The sequence below is a fragment of the Sceloporus occidentalis genome, unplaced genomic scaffold, assembly GCF_023333645.1.
Source record: "Sceloporus occidentalis isolate IW3139 unplaced genomic scaffold, rSceOcc1.0.p SCAF_20, whole genome shotgun sequence".
Taxonomy (NCBI): domain Eukaryota; kingdom Metazoa; phylum Chordata; class Lepidosauria; order Squamata; family Phrynosomatidae; genus Sceloporus; species Sceloporus occidentalis.
The window spans coordinates 11,644,151-11,656,668 of NW_028317000.1; the positions used below are offsets into that span (position 1 = coordinate 11,644,151).

A 12,518-nucleotide genomic window follows, 5' to 3' on the forward strand; every position below is an offset into this window, starting at 1 on the left:
CTCCACATTTGCAAGCCCACCTATAGGGCCTTCTCAATGGCAGCCCCTAAAATACAGGGTCATTTGAAAAGATTGGTGCAAAACTGAATAAGAACATAGTTTTTTGTGGGTTTTTTGGGCTATGTGGCCATGCGCTAGAAGAATTTATTCCTGACGTTTCGCCAGCAGAGATCTTCTCTGAAGATGCCAGCTGCAGATGCTGGTGAAACGTCAGAAATAAACTCTTCTGGAACATGGCCACAAAAAACTATGGATGCTGGCCATGATAGCCTTCGACTTCACATGAATAAGAATAGCTTTACTTTCTGTACCATTCTTTTTTAAACACCCTGTATTCCCTTATCTTCTAGACGTTCCTCATCACTTCTGCCTTCCACCAAGACCAAAGAACACCTTTCCAAAGAAATCTGTATATTTTTCTGATGTGGATACTAGGGATTTTTTTAATCTAGACTTTTTTAAACTTAAAATTCTTTTGTACATAAATAAATGGTTTTACATCAATCAGTCTAGAGAAGTGGTTGTATTCTGTTGGTAACAGATGTTGTTGGACTACAGTTTCTAGATCCCCTTAATACTTGTCATGCTGAATGGGTCTTCTGTGTTTCACAATACCATTCACTACTGATGTAGCACAATGCTACTCAAAGTAATGGTCCCAGAACCAGTGGCATTTTTCAAAGCATTGGCTGCTGATCCACAGAGAATTTACAGGAATTCCAGAAGATAAGGTAACATAACAGCTCAAAAGACAAAACAGATCATGCCTGAGGCTGCTATACTTTGGCCACATCATGAGAAAGCAGGACTCATTGGAAAAGACAATAATGCTAGGAAAGGTAGAAGGCAGCAGAAAGAGAGTAAGACTATATGTCAGATGGCTAGACTCAATTACGGACCTGAATCTATAAGTCCTAAGCAGAGCAGTGGAGGATAGGGGGCTTGGAGATGTCTCATTCATAGGATCACCATGAGCTGCGATCGACTCAAGGGCATCTAACAACTATAGCCAATAGGCACAAATAGGATACTTGTTGAACCCCAATATCACAGAGCCTGAGACGTACCGAGCTAGGCATACACAATACCCATCACCACCCCAAACACCCCATTACCGTTCATGCTCCTCTTTTAGTTTGTTGTGCTGTTCCTCCAGTTCCCGGTGGAGTTGCGCCGTCTCCTCCAGGCACATCTTTTGTCCCTGCAGTGTCTCTTCCCGTTGTTCAAGAGCACTCTTCTGACCTAACAGCTGGCTATGTCTGTAGGATGACAAAGATAGGGTTAGTTTTGACTTAACAGTTACGTTATTTATAAAAGGGTAGGGGATTATTATTATTATTATTATTATAGTTTATTTCTATAGCGCTGTAAATGTACATAGCGCTGTACATACAAATGATCAAATCAATAAAAATATTTTTATTTGCCCTCCCTCAAAATCCAAAGTTATTATACTTTTTGGCAACACCATGGCTCCTAGTCAATTATCTGGATCAGAGCTTATGAGTAACTAGTTAAAATAAAGAGTTACTGTATATGCAATTAATTCCTTACCCAACGACAAAAGTATAAATTAATTACATTACAATTGTAGCTTGACAAAAGATAGCATTCCTCAGTTACATGTTTGCAGCCTTATTAAATGATGGAACTGGAGCATCACATCTCCTTTTGGTCCAAAACATACTGTAGAAATAATCCAGTTTGCTTTATCTGCCTTGGCTCAATGCTAGGGAATCCTAGGAAATGTAGTTTTGGGAGACATTGAGCCTTCCCTCCCTCTTTTAATTAGTATTTTGTATTGTTGTTTATTTTATATTGTTATTGTTTTTAGTTTATTACTTTTTATGTTTGAGAGGGGGTTTGGGGCAGGGGGATTAATTAGAAATGTAAATTTTAATTGTATATTGTATTTTATTATTGCTCTGTTTGTTGTAACCCGCCTTGATCAGCAGGGAGAGGCGGGCTATAAATAAAATATATTATTATTCTTATTATTCTCTGTCAGAGAGCTCTATACATGTAAATAATTACTTTTTATAAAGTAATGTTCCAAACGCTCAGGTGGATCTTCATACTAGGTGTCTCTTTCTCACCTCTTGCCTACTGTTCACCTTGAGCCCACCCTCGATCCCCTGTCCTTCCCTTCACCTGTCCTGCAATTCACGGTGCTCCTGCTCCAGGTGACGCAATGTCCCCTTGACTCTTGTATGCTTTCCCAGAAGCCCCTCCAGGTCCGCTCCCTGGCGCTCATGCAACACCGTCAGGCGATCATGATCACGCAGGAGAGCCTCATAACGTCCCCGCCATTCCTCCTGCTTGCGCTGGGCTCTCTGGGCTTCAGTCTCCAGGACAGACTGCCTCTGCCGCAGATCTGAGAGCTGAGAATCCAGTAGCACTTGCTGGGAATGCAGTGAAGCTACCTCCACCTGGCAGGATTGTGGGCAACAAAGCACAAAGGAAGACAGAGAGGGGCTTTAAATTTCCTGGAGACCGAAACTTGTCTTTGATCAATCATCATCATCATCATCATCATCATCATCATCATCATCATCATCATCATTATTTATTACGGCATACAGGCAGTACAAAGACAGAATACAATAATGACCAAATATCCATATAGAAACAATATGATCATGATGTTCATACATATCAACGAGAAATCTAAAATGGGATAAAACTCTCTACCGTGTGCGAAATTACAGGGGCATTTAAAGGGAGTATAAAGATATTACAAAAGGGTTTCTTTGACATAGTCATTTAAGTGTCAGTAGCAAGAAAATAATAAAAAATAATAAAAAGGCACATCCCATCCATATACATGTAGACGGGATTCGTCAATCAATTTGTAAAAGCAGATACAATTTCATACAACAAGTCACATAATATCTGCAGTAATAATGGCAGCTATAGTTAATTTTACAAGGTTTACTGTATCTGTAATAATGGTAACATAACAATTAATGAGAGTGAGGATGACACCATCCAACTGTCTACTCTTCCCTCTCTAATCCAAGTACTAATCTTCAGGGCATCAAACATCCATGGGACCCCTCCATGCATTTTGAAGTATGCTGGGCCTAGGATGCCTTCCTTAAGAGTCTGAGGGCACCATTGCAAAGGTCTAGTTGTAGAGAGGTGATTGTAAGATACTTGTAGACCTCTTGGCAAAGCCTTAAGCAGCACATCCACAAGAAGGCTGGAAGACTTGTTTGGATTCTAGCCTGAGGAAAGGCCATATGCCACCTCCAAGAAATATGAGCCTGCTCAACCTGGGGAGGCCAATGCTCACCTTCAGTGCGCTGTTCTCAGCCTGCCATTTCCCATTCCCACTTTCTTCTTTTGCGTCAGAGCTCTGGCCTTGCAGGGCTGACAGTGCGCCTTGTAAGTTGTTTATTTGCAACTGCAGTTGGCCTAGGCGCTCCGTTAGCGTGGATTTCTCAGCCTGCAGGACAGCATTCTGTAAAGAGAGGATGTGTTTGGAATTGATGGGGCACACTCCACGATGACAGCATTTATAGCAATAGCATTTGCACTTCTATACCACTTGTCAGTGAACTCAGCACTCTCTAAGCCATTTATAACCTGTGAGCCAATTGTCTCCAACAAGATGAGTACTTTTTTGTGGGTTTTTCAGGCTATGTGGCCACGTTCGAGAAGAGTTTCTTCCTGACGTTTCGCCAGCATCTGTGGCTGGCATCTTCAGAGAATGCTTGCCTGGAAAGGAGCCAGCCACAGATGCTGGCGAAATGTCAAGTAGAAACTCTTCTCGAACTTGGCCACATAGTCCGAAAAACCCACAAAAAACTATGGATGCCGGCCATGAAAGCCTTCGACTTCACAAGATGGCTACTAATTTTACCAACCTATGAAAGGATGGAAGGCTGACTCAACCTTGGAGCTCTCTGGGATTGAACTCACAACCCTGTGGATGGTAACCCCTTACAGAATGCTGTCACCTTCCCACCAAAGTGTTACCTAGTTATGTACTTGCACTTTTACATGCTTTCAAACTGCTAGGTTAGCAGAAGCTGGGACTAGTGATGGGAGCTCACTCCATCACACAGTGCATGGATCTCGAACTGCCAATTTGTCAATCTTGCAGTCATCAGAGTCAGCATCTTAACTGCTCAGCCACCACATCTCCTGATGTGCATGATAGTATATGTTTATTAATGGGGCCAAACAGACAGGCCAAAATAAAGCTGCTGCGGGTCACTTTGAAGGTATGCTGTTTAAATGATACACACATCTTAAGAGGCCTGAAGCTGCGCCAGCTTCTTAAGATACATGTATCATTTAAACATTACACTTCAAAAGTGGCCCAAAGAAGCTTTATTTTGGCCTTTCTGTTCAGGCCCAATGTTTGTAGTAGTAACTGGATTTTTGTTTTTTCCTTTTCTATGTTGGTGTGTATCTATCTTTGGTTTTAACAATAACATTTCAATTAAAACAAATAAAAAATAGAAAAGTCCAGCTTTATGGCGCACCTAAAATGACTGTGAAATGGGGCAGGGAATAAGAGCATTTTTCAAAGAAGGTTCTTAATCTGACCACAACAAGGGGGAAATCATAATCAGAAAGCAAAGAAGTTTCTTGCTGCATTTTCTTGTCACCTTGCATCATGCACGCACCTTGTGTTCCACTTCATTTAGTTTCAAACTCAAGGCTTTACTTCTTCCCTCTGACTGGAGGGGCAGCAAGTCAGGACTGAGTCTACTCTGAGTCTCAGAAAGCTGGGCTATAGGCAGTTCCTCCAAAACCAGTGGAATAACACCACCGTTCTTTGCCTGGGGAGGAAAAAAAGCAATAGTTGAGCGTTAAAGAACATCCTATTTTTGCAATGCCAAGCTCTGTCCCACAGGAGTGGTACAGCGCAAAGCTGGGACATGGGCGTAAGACCATCACTTAGACCAGAGCTTGGAAACAGAATGGCCATGCTCTGGTTTAGGCATGACATTCTAGCTCCCAGAGTCCCATTGCTATGTTGATGCCTGACCTAGAATGTCTCTTTCTTCCTTTCTAAAACTTTTTATTGAACATAAAACTAACAGAAGTCATACATTAATTATTTACATATACACTCTTCATACATTGTCTTTCATGCCTGATTTCCAAGGTGCCTAACGAATTCATTTCTATTGTTCCTTTACTACATGCAGAGAATTTTCTGGTTCTGTCTTAAAGGGATTTCAAGTTCATGGTATGTATACAACGGTCTATTGTAATTAACCCAAAAATCTAATAATTGACATTTCTTCCCACATATTACTTAGATAGCTCATTACCTGTTCCCAATTATTTCAAATTTCCCTACATTTTCATCTTTCATGAGACATGTCAATTTATCAAATTCAGCCATTTCTAATAACTTGGATAACCCATCCTGTATTGAACGGATTGAACTCTCTTTCCATTCCTGAGCGAATAAGATTCTAGCTGTTGATGAATTTAAAAGTCTACTACCTCTTTTGTCTATTTTTCCACCAATCATACCTATCGAGTACAATTTGGATTTAATTTCCAATTTCAAATGTAAATTTTTCCCCCCAATCATTTGCCTCTTTCATTCAGCAATCAGATCTGGCAGAACCTGGCCATTTTAATTTCCTAGAGTTCCTTGAACAATGTTATATGAAGAGCATTGAAGGAAATGAAATCTGCTGCCTATAAATTGAGGAGTTTTTAATGGGGTAATAAATAGAAATATCCCTTTATTCTAACTGTTTAATCAGTTAAGGCTACAATGCAGTATGAACTTACTAGACAGTAAGCCATGCTGAACAGTGGTGTTAGGCTGCAAATGTTGCAGCCGACCTGTTAGACTGGGAAGACCCAGGTTTGAATTCCCACTGTGAAATTCTCTGTTAACAGTCACCCCCACCAAATTTTAGATTGGGGAGGGGATCCCAAGGAAATTGCACCTTTGCAGTTTATCACCTGATGGTTGCTTGTGCGCTGGGACATAAAATCCTGCTTTTCCTCATGCTGCCTTCTGTGTGCACCACTCTCTTCCTCCAGCTCCATCTTTTTGTTTGAAGGTTCCCCTTGCATTTCCTCACTATAGACGTGGTTTAGCCCAGAAACAGAAAAAAAGATATATTACTCAGACATGGAACTTGGCAGTGTTAATTCTGCACTATAGTGTCCATAATCCCCTAGCCAACATGACCACTGGTTAATCAACATTATTTGCAACAGAAAGACTTTGTTAGGTTATGGAATATACCATGTGACCATGGGCTTTCATTATCTCTATGTAAATCTACCTTGGGCAGTTGTTGTGGGTATTAAATGGTCATCTACAGTATATTCATGTATAGTCTACAAGGACTCCTAGATCCCTTTCACACGTTATGCTTTTATTAATACACTCAATGCCTAGGAACCATTAAGCACAGAATAAAATGAGTCAAAACACCAAACTAGCAATTTTTTTGCATCCATCCATCCCATTGAGTTCAAGTACTGACCCACAAGAAATAGGTGAATCCTACTAGCCTATCATAAAACAGAACTTATTTTCCCCCCTTGAACATTTAATAAAAATGCATAATATTGTTACATGAAACAAGTCATGAAAAACAAGAGACTCCATGGAACCTTAAATAGTAATAATTATTTTCCAGGTTGAGCTTTATTGCATCTCTCCTTTTTCACTCCATTCTTTCTCTATTCCTTTCTGCACAGTCTTTGCAAACAGTTCTGCAGAACAGACTTTAGTTGGCTTGCCCTTGAAATGCTAGACTCTCCTACAGATTTTTAACACTGACCCAGAAAACTGCAGACTTAGATTGAGAGGCGATTGCTCTTGACTAATACTGTCTCTGCGCTGGATGTGAGACTTCATTCAAATCGGCTCAAACAAATGAAAAAGCAGCCCGGACTTGTTTCTCCCAAGCTACTTGACAAAGAAGTGAATGTACAATCTGCCTTATAACTGTACTTATACAAGGCCCACAGATTTGCTTTTTTTTAAAAATAAAAGCTTGGAATCCAGGCCAGACAAAGGCTCAAATGGGCAATGGAGTCTGGAGGGCATGTTGAAAATTTGGGTGAAGGCTGGAAAGACCAGGGGTTGGCAACCTACCTACCTGCACTTCTTGCTTTCCATATCTACCTGCAGACTCTCTTCCTTCTCCAGCAGCTGTTCCTTCTTTTGAGTCAAGGTGGCTGACTTCTCCTTCTCCTTCTGCTCTTTCTCATTCCCCCTTTCCTTTTCCTTCTGGAGTTCCTGCAACAATTAGGCATCCTGTGAGAAAATAAATGGGAGGATGGGGTCTCTATGCAGCAGCCAAATCTCCCACTCCCTCTTACTATACCTTCCAGTGCATCATCTATTCTTTTTCTGTACTCTTCCTCTTACAGTACATTTATGCTTCTAGTCCTTAAGAAGAGCTTATATTCCAACTGCCTTTTCTTTACAGTTTGTTTGCAAAGAGATCTCTTGTAGCACCTTTGAGACTAACTGAAAAAAAGAAGTTGGCAGCATGAGCTTTCGGACACTTACGTCTGCTTCCTCAGATGCATTTGAAAAGCTCATGGTGCCAACTTCTTTCATTCAGTGAGTCTCAAAGGTGCTACAAGATCTCTTTACATACTGATTTTACAGATATGTCTTTGAATTCTACTTTTACAGTTTGTTGTTGTGTCCTTTCAAGTTATATCTCATGGCGACCGTAATGTAAACCTATCTTGGGGTTTTCTTGGCAAGATTTGTTCAGAAGGGATTTTCCTTTGCCTTCCTCTGAGGCTGAGAGCGTGTGACTTGCCCAAAGTCACCCAGTAGGTTTCCAAGGCTGAACTGGGACCCTAATCAAACCCTGGTCTCCAGATCATAGTCCAGCACTCAAACCAGTAAACTACATGCTGACTCTCTTTACAGTAGTGCAATTAAATTTCAGAATTTACGCTCTTTGGCACTTAATTTCAGTGCCATCTAGTTATACCTTCTGGCTCAGCAACAAATGCCAGTCTGCCGGCATTTATGGATATGCAGGAACCAGGTTGAAGATGACAGCAATTACCAAGTGTTTTTGTGGGGTTTTGGGGCTATAGGGCCGTGTTCTAAAAGAGGTTTTTTACTGACGTTTCGCCAGCATCTGTGTCTGGCATCTTCAGAGAATGCTGGCATCGAAGAGAGTGAGGTATACATATCTCCCATGCCAGCATTCTCTGAAGATGCCAGCCAGAGATGCTGGCAAAACATCAGGAATAAACTCTTCTAGAACATGGCCACATAGCCCCAAAACCCCACAAAAAACTATGGATGTCGACTTCACCATTATCAAGTGCTTGGAAAGACCAGGGTTCAAGTCCCAACTTGGCCATGGAACCCACTGTGTTACCTTGGGCAAGTCATACACTCTCAGCCTCGGAGGAAGGCAAAGGTAAATCCTCTCTGAACAAATCATGCCAGGATTTGGTGGTCACCAGAAACAGATAGACCAGGCAATCAACCTTATATGTTCAGCTTGCTTCGTTTTAGGCTCTGTGCTTAGCCTGTAATGCCCTCCAGTGGTAAAATTGTAGTTGTGTGCCTCTATGTCATTTTTGACTTAGGGCGACCTTAAGGCAAACCTATCATAGGCGTTTATCACACGGGATGAATCCCGCACAGGAACTAGATTTAAAGTGAAAACAACCTGCTTTTGTCTGTTTGTGAAGTTTATCACACAAAGGAGATTGGGAGTATATCCTGTGAATATACCAGAAAAATCACTTAATCACATGGAATGATTTCGTACAACGTCGCACAAAACCCACCATTGAAGTGGTCACAAAGAAGCATTAATGCACATCGTTTCACTTTCAGGATTTCAGTGACAGTGCATTTCCAATATCATTTTATTTGCACAATAGTGTGTGATAATCATTTGCGCAATTACTTGCCATTTTTGCTTTATTTTTGGGATGCTTTAAATATGCTTTAATTTCTCTTTAATGCTGAAATTAGCCCCAGTGTGACAAACTCCTGTGTCTGTCTGTTTTCACTAGAAGTCCAAGAGACAGGACCGTGCATCCATTTGGATACATTATTGGTTTTTAAAATGCCTTGTGTAATTCTAGTAATTGTTTTTTTCTAGCTGGGATTTAGCCTGAGAACTTAATTAAATTTCAGAGACGTTCTCTGGGATTGCATTCCTGAGGTGGGCAGGGATAAAGTTAAAAGTTGGAGAAGACTGGTTATACTAGCATATTTTACTTTAAAGGTGTTACTGCCTCAGGAGAAGCTTTTCAACATTTTGAAATGGAGGAAAAAACGTGTACAAAAGCTTGGAAGGTATCAAATGATCTTTGGGTTGTATCTACACTGAAGAAATAAAGCAGCTGAGCCCCATCATATGGAATCTTGGGATTTGCAATTTTGCAAGCCTTCTCTGCCAAAGAATTCTGGTGCCTCACAAAATTACAAATCCCAGGATTCTATAAGATGGAGCTATGGCAGTTAACAAGGTAACAAACTGCATTATTTCTACAGTGTAGATGCATCTTTGTGAGCCAGTATGGCATAGTGGTTTGAGTCCTGACCAGGGTTTGAATCTCTGCTTGGCCATAGAAACCCACTGGGTGACCTTGGGCAAGTCACACTCTCTCAGCCTCAGGGGAAAGCAATGACAAACCTCCTCTGAACAAATCTTGCCAAAAAACCACATGATAGGGGCTTTAGGGTCTCCTTAAGTCGGACATGACTTGAAAGCACACAGCAACAAAGATGCATCTTTGGTGACGCATGCCTCATCCACACTGCAGATATAATCCAATTGGATACTACTTTAACTGCCCTGGCTCAATGCAATGGAATTCTTGAAATTGTAGTTGGTTGTGGCAACAGAGCTTTGCTATCTTCCCTTTTGGAAAATTCTATAGCACTGAGCCAGGGCAGGTGTTAAACCAGATTAATCTGAAGCAGTACTCTGTTTCTGTCTTACCTCCTCCAAGATAGCTGAAACTTGACACTTGGCTTCCAGCTGCTCTCTCAAGACAGCATCCTCCTGCTCCAGTTCCTTGTGAACCTGGGCAGCCTCTTGAAGGCTGCTCAGCTCCATTGCCTGCCGCCGGGCTTGTGCCTCGAGGTGGACGAGGCGGATGCTTTGAGCCACCAGGGCCTCCTCCTGGGCTTGAGTCTGGGCTTTCAAACGCCGGTTGTCCTTGTCCAGTTGCCGCTGCTGGGTCTCGGCTTGACTCAGGAGGTCCTCCAGAAGAGCCTTCTCAGCCCCCAGCTGAGCCAGAGTTACTTTGTGCTGCTCCAAGATGCCTCGCATGGCCTCCAGCTCACATCGAGCTTCGTCCATGTCCTCTTCTGCCTGCTGGGCTTTCTGGGCCAGTTGGGCCCCCTTCAACCGTTCGCCTTGAAGGCTCTGCCTGGCCTCCCACAACTCTAACTCAGTCTGAGTAGCTGCAGTCTGCAAGGCTTGGGAACCGGCTCGGAGGGCTTCTTCCTCTCGTTCCAAGGCCTGGACCTCTTCCAGTAGATGCTCGGTCTCCAATTGCCATTGCGCACGCTCTTGTTCATGCTTCTCCAGAGTGTTGCCATGAGCTTCCTGAAGGCTCCTCAGCCTGTCTTCAAGAGCTAACATTTGGTGGGACACTTTCTCCCGACTCTGCTCAGCCTCTCGCAACAGAGTTTGAGCCTCTGACAAAGCTGTCTCCATCCTTGCCATTCTCTCTTCAGTTTCTTGCTTTCCCTTCCTTTCTAAACCAAGATCCTTGGGTTCTTGCTGCTCTCGGGACTCTGGTAAAGACTGCTTCCCCGCCTTTAGTTCTGCCTGGTTTTCCGGTGATTCTAGCTAAAGGGAGACCAAAGAATGGAACTTGTTAGTCTCTCATGTTGACACTGTTCTCATTTGTTACACTTATGCACTGCCCCCTCTGAAAAGGAGGGTAGCCAGTGCCATTACAAAAAGAAAAGAGGACACTGATTTGCATACAATCTCTATTTGCTAATTTATGTAGGTAAATGTAAATTCTGAAATGGCTAGAAGAATTGTACAAGCAGGTTAACAACACAGAAAAGGTAGCTCCCCCATCCATGGTTAGCCTTTGTATCTTTTCCCAGCCTCAACCTGTAAAGTGAATGCAAAAAGTCACTATTAATGCAAACAAACCCTTTCATGTTAGTGGACAGTTATGTAAATTTGGTAATGATGCTAGTACAATCAGCCTTCTTTATCCATGGATTTTTTTATTCATGAATTCAAGCATCCATGTTTGAAAATATTTTTAAAACACGCACACACACACACAATATATATATATATATATATATATATATATATATATATATATATAAAGTGAATTGTAATTATCTGACAGATTATAAAATGAAAGATGTATCACATCCCAGGAAGATTTATGTTAGTTATGTTAGTTCTACGTTAGTTATAATAGTTATGTTAGTGGTAATATTGTTTTTAGGGGTGGTGGGTCAATGTGGTCAATGTCTAGTCTGCATGTTTTCTGTATGAATTTTGTATGTCTTTTTTAATATAATAAACATTATTTTTTTAAAAAGGATAGGCCATGTGAGCCCAAGGGTACCACTATCTAGCCCTGACTGCTATTCCTTCTATACCTCTTTGTCTTGTTCGGTGTTTTCTGGCACTGGGTCTAAGCTCCTAGATCCAACAGGGCTTTGCAGCATCTCCTGCAACCTCCTGGACAATTTCGCATTCTCTTGCTCCAAAACCAGCAAACGACCCGATTCCTTCATTTCGTAGTTCAACAAAATGGGAGCGTCAGATGATTCTGGAAAAGAAAGTAGAGTGGGATAGACAAATAAAATGATTGCTTTGGGTTGACACTGGGCCCAAGGCATTTGTGAGGGGCAAGGAGAAAAGCAAGTGAACTCACCATGTGGAAGATAGTCATATTCGAGCTTTTCGGACCAGAGGACATCAAGGGGCTCTGTCAAACTTTGCTTCAGCTGCCTCTCAAGAGCCACGTTTTCTCTCAGAAGCTCTTCTATCTGGTGGTTAAGCTGATCCCGTTCCTGCAGACAGAGTCAATGCTTAACCTCCAACAGTATCATTTCCCTTCTTTTCTGGCCCTGTTCCTGTGATGCTAACAGGAGCCTGGTGCAGACAAATTAAGAAGATTTTCCTTGTCAAAAACCACCCCAAACCCTTGTTGTTGTGTGCTTTCAAGTCGTTTCCAACTTATGGTGGCCCCAAGGCAACCCTATCCTGGGGTTTCCTTGGCAGGTTTCTTCAGAGGAAGGGTTGCCATTGCCTTCCTCTGAGGTTGAGAGAGTGTGACTTGCCCAAAGCCACCGATTAGGTTGACATGGCTGAGCAGGGACTGGAAGTCTGGTCTGCAGAGTCAGAGCTCGATGCTCAAACCACTATGCCATGCTGGTTTTAAGAATAAAAATGTGGTGTTTGATTTCTTTGTTATCAGACAGCTCTGTAGAAGAAAGGGAACAGAGCCAATTCAAAAGAGGTGGCAGCCATTCAGGGAAAGGGATATTAGAAAAACTATTCAGTTTGCAACAGTACTGTTGCAAATTATAGACA

At 42.0% G+C, this 12,518-nt stretch overlaps 1 protein-coding gene across 1 annotated transcript in view; it reads right to left on the bottom strand.

Moving 5' to 3' along the window:
- The window catches only part of CCDC88B (coiled-coil and HOOK domain protein 88B), a 43,887-nt gene that overhangs the window by 10,707 nt on the left and 20,662 nt on the right, over positions 1-12,518 (bottom strand). The window contains exons 13-21 of the mRNA XM_089483348.1: positions 11,857-11,995; positions 11,579-11,751; positions 9,936-10,793; positions 7,098-7,237; positions 5,944-6,064; positions 4,638-4,793; positions 3,296-3,463; positions 2,152-2,429; positions 1,116-1,259 (exon numbers count right to left, since the gene is read on the bottom strand). Coding sequence (XP_089339474.1) covers positions 1,116-1,259; positions 2,152-2,429; positions 3,296-3,463; positions 4,638-4,793; positions 5,944-6,064; positions 7,098-7,237; positions 9,936-10,793; positions 11,579-11,751; positions 11,857-11,995 — 2,177 coding nt within the window. The remainder of the gene's footprint in view (positions 1-1,115; positions 1,260-2,151; positions 2,430-3,295; positions 3,464-4,637; positions 4,794-5,943; positions 6,065-7,097; positions 7,238-9,935; positions 10,794-11,578; positions 11,752-11,856; positions 11,996-12,518) is intronic.